The following is a 17,330-nucleotide window of genomic DNA, read 5'->3' as shown; positions in this document are numbered from 1 at the left end:
CAGTTTTTAAATTTTCCTGTTGGTAGATTTCAGATAATTGGCTACCTGAGAATGGTATATAGTTTTATAGTACATTATAGGTTTAATTTTCTTTTTAAGAAAATTATATCCTAATGAATTGTCCGTTAACCTATGTCATTCTCTGCAAAGAATGGTAGAATCCCATCTTTTAGAGGGGGGAGGATGAAAAAGAGTAGTTAAGTCTTTAAAAGTAAATTTTCATCTGTAAGAGATGACTCATTTTAGAGGGCTGAAAACATCTTGAATGATCCACCTGATAAAGGAGGGAAGGTCTGTACCTTAACCAACCCAGAGGTCCAATTTTGAAATACTTTTATGACCTCCTTGGCATTGTATTTGAGTATAATTTGTGATCCAACAAAGTTTTTTATTTTCAGACCTTTTTATTTAGGCTTACAATTCTTTAAACAAAATCTTATGCAGAAATCTGGTATATAGGTCAGAATAATGCCAATCTGGTAGAATTAGGGATATGGTGGGGAGATGGAGATCTGCAGCCAATGAATGAATGAATGGAGTATTCATGCAAAGCCTTTTTTTAGAAATCCATGTGGATTGATGATTAGTTTACTCCATCAGGAGTCAACAAAGTTTTAATGTAAAAAGACAGGTAGTAAAAACTTGAGGCTTTGTGAGCTATACAGTTTCTGTTGCAGCTCAGCTTTGCCCTTAAAGCACCAGAGTAACTTTTGATGATACATAAATAAATAGTTGTGTTACGTAAACCTTCATTTATGGACATTGAAATTTGAAGTTTGTAAATTTTTATGTGTCACAACATCTTGCTAAAGATGTGGTGTGTTAATAAGTACTTAGGGTAAAGAGGTTTGAGTTTGAATTTGGATACCTGGTTTTAGGATTTTTTTTTTTGACACTTGGTTTTGCATTTTAGTACCAGAAATACCCAAACGTTTTTCATTAGTCTTCATCAGATTTGTGTTTTTAATCATCCTTCTTAAAAATAGCAAGGTTGAAAATAACATCTTTTTGGAGGGTATTTCATGAATATTTCTGGTTATGGATGCAGGTGGGCTTTGTGGTAAAGAATGGGACGTTCATAGACTCTTGGATTGTTTGATAGCTTGATTGGAGGACAAATTAAGATAGAAGGGAATCTGTCAGCTTTCCAAATAATGGAAGAGAAACGTAAAATTTATGGGGACTACTGGAAATCTTTCTCTTTGTAAAAAGCAGTTGTAGTAAAAAAGGTCACATTTCTAGTGGTCATCTAAAATTGATCATTGACATCTTCATGGATTAAAAGCTTACTTAGGTTTATAAATTCTCCCAATATTTCTAAATTCAACATTGTAATCAATGCATTGCAAAATTGTCTGCCAGAATGTCATAGATACTGTTTTTCAGTATTAGTATGTGTCAAGCTAAGTAGTTTAGTTTCATGCTAATATCTCAAGCCTAAACTAAAAAAGTTATTTTGAATTTTGAATGTTCTCACCCTCTGATAAGAATCATTAGCTCCCTTAAAATGTCCATAGGTTCTGGAGGTACTCTAGAATAGTACTGTCCAGTAGACATATAATGTAGGCCACATGTAGTTTAAAATTTTCTAGTAGGCACATTTGAAAAACCTGAAAATTAAATGTGAAATTAATTTTAATATATTTTATTTAACCATATATATGTATATATATCCAAGATACCATTTCATCATGTAATCAGTATAAAAAAGAATCAGGTACTTTTTTTTTTTTTTTTTAAAGACTTTGAAAGCCATTTTGTATTTTACATTTACTACACATCTTAATTTAGACCAGCCACGCTTCAAATGCTCAATAGCGAAATACAGACATGGGGCTAGTGGATACTGTATTGGACAGTACAGTTTGAGAATGATTGATTTTTGGCTTCCTGAAATGTTGGTAAATGTTGAATCCATAAAGCCATTTTACTACACATGTATGGCATGAGAGGGAAGAAAATGTAAATACAGCTACTGTTGGGAATGATATTTAAATCCAGTGAGTCATTTACCTTTGGTGTTCATGTTATAATCTAGATTTACCAATAAGAAAATGCAGCCATGGCATATTTTTAAAAACTAATCTCTTAGAATTTTTAGGTAAGCCTTTTTTTCTCTAAATATTGAATTTTCCAGCAATAAAGATTCTTACACTTTATTTCTTGGGGCAGTTTTAATCTGTAATACATTTAAATTTAGATTTTTGAAAAATTAAAGTTGGAAGTAGAGATTCTGTCAAAGACTCTGTCTTTTCTAAATATGTAATGCTATAACAGTGAGAGAACTCTCATGAGTCTACCATAAGGTTGGCTGGTAGGCTGATCTTTGTGGTTTGAACTTGGAGAACCATTTTCATGACTGAGTCAGACATACAGCTTTTTTATTGGAAGGGGCACTTAGCCATAAAGCTGAATATCCTAATATTTTATCTCTGTTAAATATCTCTAGTACCAAAAACCTTAAAATGTCTTTACCTCAGGGTTTCTTTTTGTGTAAGTATTTGTTTCTTTTTTATGGAAATGAAAACAGATTCATTTGGTGGCAACATCTTGACTCATAGATGTTCAGTTACCTCTTGTGTCTTAATTTGCTAATGAGTCACTCAATATGTGGAAAAGGGACTTGTGAATTGACTACAAGGTTTGAAAGAAAGATTCTTTCTTCTAATATCTTCTAATACTATTTAATAGTGAGAACTACCTGTGGCTTATTTAATACGAGACGAAAATGATCGAAACATTAAACTTGAAAGAAAGCTTCATGCAGAATTAGAGATTGTTTGGGTCAGTATTTCTCAAACTTCAGTGTGCACATGAATTACTTAGGGATTGTGTAAATGCAGATTCTGATTCAGTAGGTCTGTAGTGGGGCCTGAGATACATACAGTATTTCTTAGAGGCTCCCAGGCTATTTCCATACTGTTGTTCCTTGGACCACCTTTGGAATAGCCAAGGTTATAGACCTTTATTTTGTAAAGAAGGAAACTGAAACCCATGGAAAATTATCGACTTGTCCAAATTAATTAGTGGTAAAGATTATACCATGAGTCTCTTGGTTTGAAGAATAATAGTTTTTTCAATGTATGTTGTTTTCATATTTATGGCCATTGTATTGACATCTTCAGCTGATTTGTTTTTGAAGGAAATGCTCAGTAGAGATGGCTTTAATTAAATTGTCATTATGTATGGAAAAAAAAGAGACCTCGAATAAGCAAAGCATTATTGAAGAAGAAGAGTAAAGTAGGAGGTCTCACACTCCTGGATCTCAAAACCTCCTATTCAGCCATAGTAGTCAAAACAGCTTGATACTGGTATGACGACAGACACATAGACCAGTGGAATAGAATTGAGAATCCAGAAATAGATTTATTGACCTGTGGCCAGCTGATTTGACAGAGGGCTGAAATCCATTAAGCGGGGGCGAGATAGTCTCTTTAACAAATGGTGCTGGCAAAACTGGTTATTCATTTGCAGAAAAATGAAACAAGATCCTTATTTCACACCATACACAAAAACTAACCACAGATGGATCAAAGGCTTAAATGTGAAACCTAAAACTATAAGTTCCTCAAGGAAAAAATAGGGGCATATTTAGAGGCCCCACCTGCCACTCCTCGAAAGGAAGACCGGGCAATGTACTTCTGTAGAAATATTGCCTCAGAAACCCAAGCAGGAGTTACTATGAGTTGGAATCAACTTGACGGCAGTGAGTTTGGTTTTTCTTCTTTAATTTATGGCATAAGGAGCTCTGGTGGTGTGGTGGGTAAGGCAGAAGGTCAATGGTTCAAACCTACCAGCCGCTCTGTGGAAAGAAGATGGGATGATCTACTTCTGTAAAGATCTACAGCCTGGGAGACCCAGTGGGGGTCTCTGTGAGTTGGAATTGACTCATTGGTGGTGAGTTTGGGTTTTTTTTGTTTGTTTGTTTAATTTATGGCATAAATAATTCTCAAGCATGACCCAGAATGCACAAGACAGCAGAAGATAAACTAGATGAATGGGACCTTTTAAAAATTAAATTTTTATGTGCTTCAAAAGAATTCTCCAAAAGAGTAAAAAGAGAACTTGTAGATTGGGAAGAAATATTTAGCAATGACACACCTGACAGGAGACTTATCTCTAATATTTATAGAAAACTCCCACATCTCAACAACAGGAAGACGAACAATCCAGTTAATAAATGGACAAAAGACATGAATAGACGTTTCACCAAAGAAGATATCCAGCAGCTAACAAACACATGAAGAAGTGTTCATGATCAATAGTAATTAGAGAGATGCGAACCAAAACAGTGAGATACCATCTTGCCCCAGCACTAATAGCAAAGTTCAACAAGGCAGAAAATAACAAATGCTGGTGAGGGTGCAGAGAGACCGGGACTCAAATACATTGCTGGTGGGACTGTAAAATGATACAACCACTGTGGAAAGCAGTATGGTGATTTCTTTAAAACTTGGAATTAGAAATACCATTTGATCCAACGATCCCATTACTAGGTATATATCCTAGAGAAGTAAGAGCCAGGACAAGAACATATATATGCACATGGTGCTTAAGGCACTTGACTGCTAACCAGAAGGCTGATGGTTTAAACCCACCAGCCACTCCTTGGAAGGCAGGTTGGACAATCTACTTCCATAGTGATACAGCCTTGGAAACCCAAGGAGGGGTTGGGATGAGTCAGGTCCAACTCCACGGCACATAACGACAACAACAACATGTTCATCACAGCATTACTTATAATAGCAAAGAGGTGGAAGCAACCTAGGTGCCCATCAACAGAAGAATGGATAACCAAACTGGTACATACACACAGTGGAATACTATGCAACACTAAAGAATAATGTGGAATCTCCAAAGCCCAGCATAATGTAGATGAACTTGGAGGATATCATGCTTAGTGAAATAAGTCAGTCACAGAGGGACATACATTGTATTAGTTCATTATTGTAAAAAGCCAATGAAAGGTTTATATGTGGAAGGAAACTTTGTTAGTTACGAGGGAGGGGAGGGGAGAGGAGGGGAAGGAAGGAGCATTGCTAGATGGGTTGTTGTTATGTGCTGTCGAGTCAGACCCAACTCATAGCAACCCCTCTTGATTTCTGAGGCGGTATCACTATGGAAGTAGGTTGCCCAACCTTCCTTTTGAGGAGTGGCTGGGGGTTTGAACTGCCAGCCTTCTGGTTAGCAGTCAAGTGCCTTAGGCACTATGCTACCAGAGCTTTTGCTAGATGTATAGAAAGTATTGATTTGGGTGAGGGGAAGGGCAGTGTACCAAAAGTGAGTGATCAACATGGTGGCATTAGGAAGAGGAAGACAGAGATACGTAGGAGGTACAGACAACAAAGATGAACCCTTTTGCATGTACAGTACTGCATAGTCAGTGACAGCAAGCATTGATCTATGGGTGGATAGATGAATGGTTAGGCTTAATGATCAGGTATGTCTAGGCAGGGGGAAATGTGCCCATGACTATGTATAGGGTTGGCAGACCATGTTTCTACAAATGTATTAGTATGTGTTGTAAGAATGGGTGTATAGTGGAGCTGATAAGGGACAAGATTGTGGTGGCTTCTTGGCCATAGCCAGCTACCCTGAGGAAGCAAGTAGTTGAACCTGTGGGCTTGGAACTGTCACCACAGGGGCCATCAAGTTCAGTTGGCAAAAACATACTATACTATACATTCTATACAAAAACATTGTTCTACATTCTGATTTGGTGAGTAGCGACTGGGATCTTAAAAACTTGGCATCTAGCTGCAATGATGGATCTCTCCGTGTCCAGAGCAAAGAAGAATGAAGCAAAACAAAGATGCATGGAAGCAGTTAGTCCGAGGGCACTAGTAGACCATGTGATCCTCAGCCTATATGACCATGAGACCAGAAGAACTAGATGGTGCTCGGCTACCATTGTCAACAACTTGGAGGGGGATTGGTACAGGAGATCCTGGATAGAATAGGAGAACAGTGTGGAACAAAGCTCAAAACCATAAAAAAAAAAAAAAAAAGATCAGGTTTGCTGGTCTAATAGAGCCTGGCGAGACCTCTGAGACTATGGCCCCTAGTTACCTTTCAGATCCAGAGCTGAACTCACTTCCAGCCAAACAATAGACAGGCATATGGGGTGAACATTTATATCAGGTAGATATACTCCTTGGAGCGATCAGTCATAGGAGAACAGGAGGGCTGTGTTTGCACTGGGAGATGGCTCAAGCGGGGCAGAAGTGCATGGGAGAGAAGGACACAAGGAAGTAGCAGCTACAGGGAGGAAGTGGGAAGAGAGCTGTTACATTGTAGGGAATTGTCGGCATCATGGAACAAAATGTGTATGAACTGTGTGGAAAATAAATTTGCTCTGTAAACATTCAACCAAATCACAATAAATTTTTTTTTTAATGTCATTGTATAGAGGAATAGGGAATTACATACCTATTCACATGTCAGTTGTCCCCTGCTTTTAAATTTATTGTTCAAAGTTATATTCCTAGCCAAAGTAAAAATTATAGGAACTAGCTGATGTATGACATTGCATCGTTTTTCCTTGCTGTGGCCAAGTAAACATTTGGTACTCCATGAATGTGACACTAGAATAATTAAGAGATATCTTTTCTAGTGTTTGGGAAAATAGTGACTTCAGTTTTCCTATTTAAAAGGTATATTCTGGATACTTTAACCTCTTGATATGGGAAGATGGGATTAATATTTTTACTAGTTCTTTTCTCTCCTTTGGAGTTTCAGCAATCATATTTAAAGAAATTTGAGATATTTTGGTTTCTGCTAATAAGATTTCCAGTAATTTACTTCTAAGAACCTTTTTTGCTTTCCTTTCTTAAAGAGTTAAGCATATCATTTAGAAATGTAAAAAGGACTTGAGTACTGTTATAAAATAGGCATCTTAGAAGCTTCACTGGAAGCTATATGAATATAAAGCTAGCTGTGTGTGAATGTGTTTGACATTGTCTATATGCCTTGAAGTAGCCATATTCTTTCTACAAATGAGAATAGCAAGTTAAAATGCATGTGACTATACTTAAGCTGGTTGCAAGGGAAACAGATTTTGCATTGAGGTAGTAGAATAGAGATTTATTACCAAGAGAGAACACATTCTTTTTCTCAGAATGGTTCAGAAAATCAACCTAGAAGGTAGGGTGATCATGAAAGCAGAGGTTTTAGTTTCTTGGGTTATAGTAGTTTAGTACTAGCAGAAGATTAGACAATACCATCTGAAAGCTTTTGGTGTTTTTTGTTCCCTTGTCAGCTCATGGTTTGAATCTTAAAGGATTACATAATTCAGTCAAGAAAAGCACGTTTTTAGTAGGTGATTATTTAAAGTGTTTTTTGAGAGAAATCTTGGATTTTGACATAAAGCTGTGTGTGTGAGCATCATTGATTATCTAGCAGTGGAAATTTGCCAAATTGTCTTGTTGTGGGCAGTGGTAATATTGCGGTATGTTGTGTTCTCTAATGTGTTCTACTGATCAGTGTAGAGAGTATTCAGCAATATGAACTTTAGTAGCTCTGATGTGTAAAGATGGTACGTTATAATGAGTGTGGAGTAGTACAGTGAATAAGGGGGACCAAAGAAGAACTGATTCATTTGAATTATGGTGCTGGTGATGAATATTGAATATACCGTGGACTGCCAAAACAAGAAGCAAAATCTGTCTTGGGAGAAGTACAACCAGAATGCGACTTCATCTTGCATACTTTGGACATGCTGTTAGGATGGCTCTGTCCCTGGAGATGGATGACATACTTGGTCAAATGGATGGTCAGTGAAAAAGAGGAAGACCCTCAACGAGATGGATTGAGACAGTGGCTGCAACAGTGGGCTCAAACAGCAACAATTGTGAAGATGGCACAGGACTGGGCAGTGTTTTGTTCTGTTCTGCCTCGGGTTGCTGTGAGTCAGAGTCAATTTCATGGCACCTAGTGGCTAAGACAGTTGCCTGCTAACCAGACGGCTGGCGGTTCAAACCCACCAGCCACTCCTCGGAAGGAAGGTTGGGCAATCCTACTTCTGTAGTGATACTGCCTCGGAAACCCAAGGAGGGGTCGCTATGAGTCGGGGCCGACTCGACGGCACATAACAACAACAACATAACAACAACAACATGAAGTAGGAGGGCAATTTAAAATTATATTTCTTTTAGTCTTCATTTTATCAGATTTCTGAATGATTTGAAATTTTAGGGCTACTTTTATTCAGGTTTATATTTGCGTATATGTTACCTCACTTTTTTCCTTCATCTCATAAAACCCACTATTTGATACCACAATAGGAAATAATACTCAAGTTTTTACCACTCCCATTCTGTTATCAAAATCTTTATATTGTTCCTGCTAGTCTTGTTCCTTTTTCTCATATTTTAAAAATATTCCCATGGATAGAATATTTGTTGTGGTTTAGCATTCTTCATGCTGTGCCTCTAGTTTTATGTTATGGTTTCAGTAGTGTCCCTTTGGCTTGGGGTTGGGAAGATTTTTAAATAAAAGTATATTAGCTATATTAAGTACGTTTGAAAACTTGTGCAAATAGATCCTTGGGAATACACTTAGGTGGAAACAACATTTTGAAGTCTATGAAATGGAACTTACTGGAAAGTTAGAGGTGCTACTGTTTTCCTAGGCTCTCTACTTGTGACAGTTAAGTGTAGATTGAGCCCAGGGCTCAGCACATTAGAGACTTAAGGAAGAAATCATTTCTTCAATTTTTCCTCTGCAGTGGTGGTGACCGCGGTGGCTTCAAAAATTTTGGTGGTAAGTGCTGAGTATCCCAAAATGTTTCAGTGGAAATGCTATATAAATCTAAGAGCCACCAATATCCCGCAGACGCAGTCTAAGCCCTTTCTTACTCTGTTGAGGCTGGTGTGTGTTGTGTGCTTAAAAAAAATTATATATATATTCATATATATATATCAAAGTAAACATTAAAAAGGCAAAAAAATTGATCTCTTAAAACAGTTTCTGTACCGTGAATTTGCATGAAAGAGTCTGTGGTGACCAATGAGACCTTCACTGGATTTTGACAAAATGATTTTGTATAAAGGTAGCTGACATGGTGTTCATAAATTATTAGGGTTTTCCAATCAGCCTTCACAACCAGAACTTAACAAAAGTGATACTAGCATAATGCCAAAGTGGCAGGTGCTGTCTGGGACAAGTATAAAGAAATGTGAACATTCATCTTATTTCTTAAATTTTTAAGAAAAATTAATATATATATTTACTTTGTAAATCTGTGATGGTTGACCTTTCAAGGATTTTGGAAGTATTGACTTTTCATGCCTTGGTTGTTATTACTGTTTTTTAATATTTTCAGTTGAGCCCCCTTAAATAGCTTTTTTTTTTTTCCCTTTTCTTTTCCTATAGGTCACAGGGATTATGGACCCAGACCAGATGCTGGTAAGGCTTATGGCAGTTTGTGACTTTGCATTTAAGAGAACGTTAATTTTGGTTGCTTTTTTGGAAGGGAAAAGTGTGTGTTTGGAGAGGCTAGTATAGGAGGAAGAATTAATTAATTTGACAGTACTGCCAGAACTAAGGAGTTTGATTCTAAAGAGATACCAGAAATAAAAATTCATGGAGATTGATTGGATAGTTTGCTGTGGGAAATTGCTGTTTGCACTTTCCCACGTTCTTCCTTTTCTCTGTTGCAGAAATACTTCAATTTTTTGCTGCTAATTAGCATTATTTGTTTAATTACTACAAATCAGATATGATGAGATATTGTTGGGGAATTAGAAAAACTGTTTAAGAAAGTGTTATATTGAATTGGTACTCTTCTTGGTTGGTCTCAGAAATCTCAGTTCATATGTGAGAAAATTGTCTTATTCTGGTCAGAGGTCACTGATTTCATGTGGCTTTTTATTTTTAAATGAAATTCAAGGCTCCAGATTTACTCATAGAGCCTTTTGAAAGTTTTGATTTTTAGAGGTTAAAAATCTATTTGAGCCAAAAAATTTTAATATATATTGAAATCAGAACTTTTGTTTTTATTAAGATGCCAAAGTATTCTATAAGGATGGCAATTTCTGAATTATCCCTTGATGGACTGAATTTTTGTACATCTTTCTTGCTTTGTTGTACTAATCCAAAAGTATGCGTGTAAGGTAAGGTGTGTGTATAAGGTGCTCCTCCTACCTTCTGGTATATACAAAGCTTACTTCATTGAATGAGAAACCAGCAATTCTGCTTGGCTTGCTTGAAAGTCCAAAGTACCAGATTTGGAGAATTTTCTACTAGAGAGCCTTAAAAGTACTGATTAGCCATAAAGAATTAAAACTCTCCAGAGAAAAGAATGCTAATATATACTAACTCTCTTCATCTCTTCATGAGCTTTAGTTTTATATCTGAATTTGAAGAGTGAGATTTGTGAGATCTCCCTTATTTGGTCTGTGTATTTGACACAGTGGTGTACTTGATCGATTTTATCTAAAGTTTAGCTGTAAAAATTGATCTACTACCAAATAACTATTTTGACCACTTTGCATGTCTGTATAAGGTTCTTATTATTGGTCTTTCTTCCTTTTGTTATAGAAATGGTTGAATATCAGACTATAAATCACTGTTCTTGAATACTGAACAAGATGTAGTAAAACCAAGGAATATGTAAAATTAACCATAACTTCTTTCCCTTTTAGATTCAGAATCTGATAATTCAGATAACAACACAATCTTTGTGCAAGGACTTGGGGAGGGTGTGTCTACTGATCAAGTGGGGGAGTTCTTTAAGCAAATAGGAATTATCAAGGTGAGTAAAAAATATGACTTAGGTTGAAACACTCGTAATTATTGGAACATTTTGGTTAATAGTGATGAAGATTACATAGTAAGCCTGTACTCCAGTAAGACTTGGCTCTTAACATTTTTTAATGAGCATGCTTACCCATGTCTGTATGCCTTTGTTAAATTTGCTAACAAATTTCTTCCTTCCTTGTGTTCACCTTTCTAGCGCCTATCTGTGCTTTATTTAGCTTTTAATCCAAGGCTCTAAATATAGTCCCTGTCTACCTCCTAAAATTGTGAGACCCAAATGAAATTGTGAGAGTATTTCGTAGATTCTTAAATGCCAGTCAATATATGTAAACTCAGGTTATTAAGAACTTTTTTTTGGTATTTAAATGTCTGTGCTATATATTAGCCCAATATACAATGCTTTATTGTTGTTGTTGTTATGTGCCATCGAGTCGGCCCCAACTCGTAGCGACCCCTCCTTGGGTTTCCGAGGCAGTGTCACTACGGAAGTAGATTGCCCCATCTTACTTCCAAAGAGTGGCTGGTGGGTTTGAACTTCCTGACCTTTTTCTATGTATTATAAGATACGTATTTACATGTATTTATTTTTTTGTGGGTTTAAAGAAATTGTATATAAGTAAAATAGTCATTTTCATAACTTGTTTTTTCATTTTATAATGTAGCTTAAAGCGTTTCTCTTGTCAGTACCTATAATGATAAAAACCAAACACACTGCTGTCGTGTCAAATCTGACTTTATAGCGACCCCTCCTTGGGTTTCTGAAGCCGTACCACTACAGAAGTAGATTGCCTAGTCTTCCTTCCAAGGAATGGCTGGTGGGTTTGAACCACCAGCCTTCTGATTAGCAGTCAAATGCCTTAGGCACTATGCCACCAGAGGTCCTTCAGTACCTATAGATAACTATTTTTATATTAAGTGTATAGTATTTTCTGTTGTAAATTATCTGAATAGTACATAATCATTATTCTTTTTTTTTTTTTTTTTAATTATTTATTTTTTAAAAATTTTTTTATTGTGATTTGGGTGAAAGTTTACAGAGCAAATTCATATCATTTATTCTTAAAATATTATCTGGCACCAACTTGCTTTTTCCTCAGACAAACAAGAAGACTGGAAAACCGATGATAAATCTTTATACAGACAAGGACACGGGGAAGCCAAAAGGGGAGGCTACAGTGTCATTTGATGATCCCCCTTCAGCTAAGGCAGCCATTGACTGGTTTGATGGTATGCATCATCATATAGTTTTCAACATAGAGTTTGGATAAAGTTTTCTAGTGTTGAAGTCAGAGTACATTCTGGACTACAGTGGTTAATATTCATGTTTATTTTTGTAGCTGTTAAGTAGCTGTGACAGTTTTTGTATACCCTTAGAAAGGAGGTGAACTCTGTCCTTTGTGTAGAATATTTCCTTACAGCATGCCTTGTGCTTAGTGCAAGTGTAGAGGGTTGGCTTAGTTGACTGTATATTCTTTTAAGATCTAGATTAATTTTTCTTAAAGCATAAAGTTGTTGCACTCATAGAAGAAACAGTAAGACTTATTTTTTCATTGAAAATACAGGAAAGTAGAAGGAATAAAGCATCCATAATTCTTTATTCAGGGATAGCAACTGATAATACTTCATTAACTTTCCTTCCGGCCTTTTAAAATATATTTTAAAAATAGATTGTACTCCAAAAATAGTTTTATTACCTTTTTTTTCCATTTAACATTTTAATGTAAGCATTTCCTCATGTTATTCCAAATTTACCATTTTTGTTGTATACTAATTTAATAATGACTAACCCTGCATATTTAGTGTGGTTTATGGGCTAGGCACAACGTAAAGAACGTTACATGCATTAACTCAACTTAATCTTCACAGTAACCCTATGAGACCTATTCTCTATCATAGCCTCATTTCACAAATGATAAAACTGAGGCATAGAGAAGTTAAATAATTTCTAAGATCATAGAATAAGTGACAGAGTCAGGATTCACATTCAGGCTGTCTAACTCCGCTCTCTCAAGTACATAACTATGCTGGGTTGACAAATACTTGCGATTCCATTCATCATTACATGTATGTCCCCCAAAATATAATTGCAGTTCTTTACCTCTTCATAGATAAAGACAGTGATACTCTCTCTGTCTCTACTTCCATTTTCTTTACTTTTTTGCATTAAGACTAGGCCTCATCATCTTGCTCTTGACACTAAGGCCATTCTTCTTCACTTTTCTGTTTCTTTTATAGTTTATGTGAATTATAAAGTAATTCTTTTTGCTCATAGAGTGTTAAGAAAATATTAAATAAATAAATTTAAAAAATGTTTTAAATAAATAAAAAATCTTGAAAAGGCCCACAGCCCTGTGAGCTTTTACCCACAGGGCAGGTGAGCCTCTTAAACCTAACTGCATCGTTCAGATATTACCAGGTCTTAAAAGTTTTAGAATACTGATCCATGAATTGCATCATGGGAAGTTATCAGCCATAGTCATTTAAGGGCTTTGGTCAGTAGGTAAGCCTTCTGGATTTAGAAGTATTTTATGAATCCTTGGGCACCTTCTCCTTATATATTAATTCTCTTGTTTAATATAAAGTGAAATAGTTAATTCCTTTCCTTAAGACCAGAATGAATATATGTGTATGTGCATGTATCTAAGTATAAACATAAATATTTTTTAAGATTACTACTTGCACATAGTAAAAAAGAATTCAGATAGTACCAAGGGTATATATAATAAAAAGTGAGATTCCTTTCCACCCCTACCCCACCTTTTTTTCCCCCCTTTAAAATGGTAGCATAGTACATGTTGTTCGACACTTGGCTGTTTTTTGTAAAAATACTGGATTTTTCTTTTTTTTTAAAATCTAAGTTTAATGAGAAGTGACTCCTAGTGACCAATTTGCTCCATTTAATAGATTGTGTTATAGTTTTGGACTGTTACCTTGATTCTTTGACGTACTAATGTATTTTCATTTCTGTGAGGACATGTCAGTATGCCTTATTTTTCTGCAACTAAAAATTTCCAAGATGGTTGTATTTTTATTGGAAGGTGAAAGTATTCTTATATTTTTATTGGGAGTAGGAACTTAAGCCAACATTTCTCCAAACCATTTTCTTAGGAAAAGAATTCCATGGGAACATCATTAAAGTATCCTTTGCCACCAGAAGACCTGAATTCATGAGAGGAGGTGGAAGTGGAGGTGGGCGGCGAGGTAAGATGTATGTTATTCACAGGCCTGGACACTAAACTAAGGGTTTGTATTTGAGTCCATGTTCTGTCCCTGGTTCTCTGAAATTGCTGCCCCTTTTTTCTCCTTAGATCTTTTTTTCTTCTACCTTAAAGAATAGGGTGAGTACTGAATAGTAGGAGATTAGGTATTTAAGAGAGTGGTGGAGAAGGTCCCAGAAATACCTTTGGAAAGCTATATAGCAGTTTGTTGTTGACTTGGAAATCAGGAGGCAGTTGTTTTAAATGGTACTGTGGGGTTAATTTGACCAGCTTATAAACTTCTTAATGTAGTCACTGCTCTTCATATTTGGGATATGTCTTCCCATTTAACTTTTAACACTTTTTCTCAAATTAGGTATTACAGAGAATGAATATTGTTGTTTTTTAGTGCACTATTTCCCTGTAATGTAGGCCTGGGGTCTCTTCTCACATTTCCTACATTTATTAAATAAAGCCTCAAATCAAAGAATTACTAAGTTTTGCCATAAAGGCATTAGTTTTTTAGGGACTTGTCATTATTACTGAGTACTTGCTTATACTTTTCCTCTGTTTTGTTAATATCTGCTGCTGGTTTTTCCCCTTTCTCTCATTTCCCTCTCCCTTCCCCCAGGCCGTGGAGGATACAGAGGTCGTGGAGGCTTTCAGGGGAGAGGTGGAGACCCCAAAAGTGGGGACTGGGTTTGCCCTAATCCGTAAGTATCCCATTTACTTTGTTGGAAGTAGGGTTGGGATTGGGGTTGGAGGTGTGCAAGATGGGGTTTTAAATCTTTTGGAAACCCTCTAGGAACATTTTATCATCCTCCTTTTTCAGGTCATGTGGAAACATGAACTTTGCTCGAAGGAATTCCTGCAATCAATGCAATGAGCCCAGACCAGAGGACTCTCGTCCCTCAGGAGGAGGTGGGTCGGCCCTTTAATAGCATCTTCATGGTGCTAGTCTTCTGATTGCATTAAGGGGGCTTTACATTATTCTGCTGGGCTCATTGGTTTGCATTTCTACCTTGCAGATTTCCGGGGGAGAGGCTATGGTGGAGAGAGGGGCTACAGAGGTCGTGGGGGCAGAGGTGGAGACCGAGGCGGCTACGGTGGAGACAGAAGTGGGGCCGGATATGGCGGAGACAGAAGTGGCGGCGGTGGCTACGGAGGAGATAGAAGTGGGGGTGGCTATGGTGGAGACAGAAGTGGGGGTGGCTATAGTGGGGACAGAGGAGGTGGTTATGGCGGGGACAGAGGAGGCGGTTACAGTGGAGACCGAGGTGGCGGCTATGGTGGAGACCGAGGAGGCAGCTATGGCGGAGACCGAGGAGGTGGCTATGGTGGAGATCGAGGAGGCAGCTATGGCGGAGACCGAGGTGGTTATGGTGGAGACCGAGGAGGCTATGGTGGAGACCGAGGAGGCTATGGAGGAGACCGAGGAGGCTATGGAGGAGACCGAAGTGGGGGGGGCTATGGAGGAGACCGTAGTGCTGGCTACGGTGGAGACCGAAGTGGAGGCTACGGAGGAGACAGAAGTGGTGGTGGCTATGGAGGAGACCGAGGTGGGGGCTATGGAGGAGATCGAGGCGGCTATGGAGGCAAAATGGGAGGAAGGTGAGTGTTACTTGGTAAACTTTTTATCTCACTGCTCTTAGATTTTAGGGTCAGCCCTGTATGTCACATTCGTTTCTTATTGTCTGACTTTTGGGAACTTGAATTTCTCTTTGACAGCTCTCTCAGTTAGGCTGGAGAAGATCCATTTATTTCCTTGCTTAGCAATTTCTAAGTTTTATTTTGTTTTAGAAATTTTTATTCATAAATAGGTATATTTGGTATGTATATATGTATGTGTGTGTTATTCTCCCTCAAAGCTAACGATAATTGAGGTGGAATGATAATAACATGAAATTACATTTAAATCAGGGATTTTTAACCTAACTGAGGGGAGAACACATCTTTCATAGGGGATTCTTCATCAAAACACATACAGGTATCTCTGGAGAGTCTGGTAATAGCCTTTTCCAGATGAAAATTACTGATGATACTGATGGGAGTGGAGTGTGTTGTGCACATGAATGGTGTAGAGGTAGAAAAAGTTGAACTAATGATATTAAATAGATTTTTTTAAACTAAACATCTGTTTTTAATGCCAGAGGGCAGTATAAGGTAGCAAAAGTTTGTATAGCATACGGTTAAAAGCATGGCTTCTAGAGTCAGACTGTCTGGGTTCAATCGTGGCTGCACAGTTTACTAGCTGTTTGACCTTAGACAAGTTTAACCCTTCAGAGCGTCACTAGTCTCATCTGTAAAATCAGGCCAGTGATGATAATACCTCTTTTGTACAGCTGTATTAGCTTGCTTTAACAGTTGTTAGCCCATAGTTAAGCACAGTATAATCATTAACTATTATTAATTATTAATAGCCTACCATATTGAGTACTTCTTACCATGTGGCAAATAATGTTAATCTTTATATACTGTAATTCTAGTCCTTCTGTCAACCTCAGGAGGTAGATATACTTCCGTTTTACAGACTCACATAGTTAATAAGTAGCAGATCCAGAATTTATACATGATAAGTATTTGCTTGCTTATTCTCCTGTTCACTCTGCTAGAATTGGCACAGTCTCTGACCTCCTGAAATACTTCAGTGGATTGGCATCCTTATTTTGGATAGAAATTTTGAGAGCTAGTGATAGTAAAACTTCTGGTAACTTTGTCTTAAAGCTGATAGATAGATTAGGCATTTATTAAGCACCTTCTAGGAATATAGTAATAAGGGATGGTCTCAGCCTTAGAGAAATTTTCATTGTCTAATGGATGCCAATCATCAGCACCCTGAAGAAGTATCTAAATGCTCCATTGGTAGAAAATTAGAATTTAGTCTGGCTCTTTATTTTTCATCCCCAGAAACGACTACAGAAATGATCAGCGCAACCGACCATACTGATGACTGTTTTGAATGTTCCTTTGTCTCTGACATGATCCATAGTGAAATTGCCAGAGTTTTGCCTGCTGCTTTCCTCGTGGCCTCTTCTTGGGTAGTAAAATTAAGTGACATTTGGATTTTTATTTGGGTGGGAGGGCTGGGACAGTTTTCTTTTAGAAATGTCCGTTGAAATTTCCCCCTTTTAGTTTTAAACTTCTCCTTCCCGACCCTTGAAGCAGAGTGCATTGTAAAATATTGCCAAAATGGAAAGTGTTTTGTAATACTGCAATAAAGGCTGCTTGTTTTTGTGGACTTTCGTACATTAGTGCATTGTTCTATCACATTCAGGTCTCGAATGAAGCAGACTGTAACCCTAAAGAATTAGGAGATCAGTCCAGTCACCTTCTGATCAGTAAACTAAAATGTTACTTTCAGCATTATTTATTGAG

The 17,330-nt window shown here is 37.2% G+C and overlaps 1 protein-coding gene across 1 annotated transcript in view; it reads left to right on the top strand.

Moving 5' to 3' along the window:
• Positions 1-16,902, top strand: part of TAF15 (TATA-box binding protein associated factor 15) — a 30,783-nt gene extending 13,881 nt beyond the window's left edge. Inside the window, exons 8-16 of the mRNA XM_042781924.1 lie at positions 8,726-8,760; positions 9,373-9,405; positions 10,644-10,753; positions 11,856-11,985; positions 13,867-13,959; positions 14,587-14,668; positions 14,788-14,876; positions 14,984-15,566; positions 16,863-16,902. Of these exons, the coding sequence (XP_042637858.1) occupies positions 8,726-8,760; positions 9,373-9,405; positions 10,644-10,753; positions 11,856-11,985; positions 13,867-13,959; positions 14,587-14,668; positions 14,788-14,876; positions 14,984-15,566; positions 16,863-16,902 (1,195 nt within the window). The remainder of the gene's footprint in view (positions 1-8,725; positions 8,761-9,372; positions 9,406-10,643; positions 10,754-11,855; positions 11,986-13,866; positions 13,960-14,586; positions 14,669-14,787; positions 14,877-14,983; positions 15,567-16,862) is intronic.
• The last annotated feature ends 428 nt before the right edge of the window (positions 16,903-17,330 follow it).

This window comes from Orycteropus afer, unplaced genomic scaffold (genome assembly GCF_000298275.1).
Source record: "Orycteropus afer afer isolate SDZICR_OR568_19922 unplaced genomic scaffold, OryAfe1.0 scaffold00196, whole genome shotgun sequence".
NCBI lineage: Eukaryota > Metazoa > Chordata > Mammalia > Tubulidentata > Orycteropodidae > Orycteropus > Orycteropus afer.
This window is presented reverse-complemented; position numbering and strand designations above follow the sequence as displayed.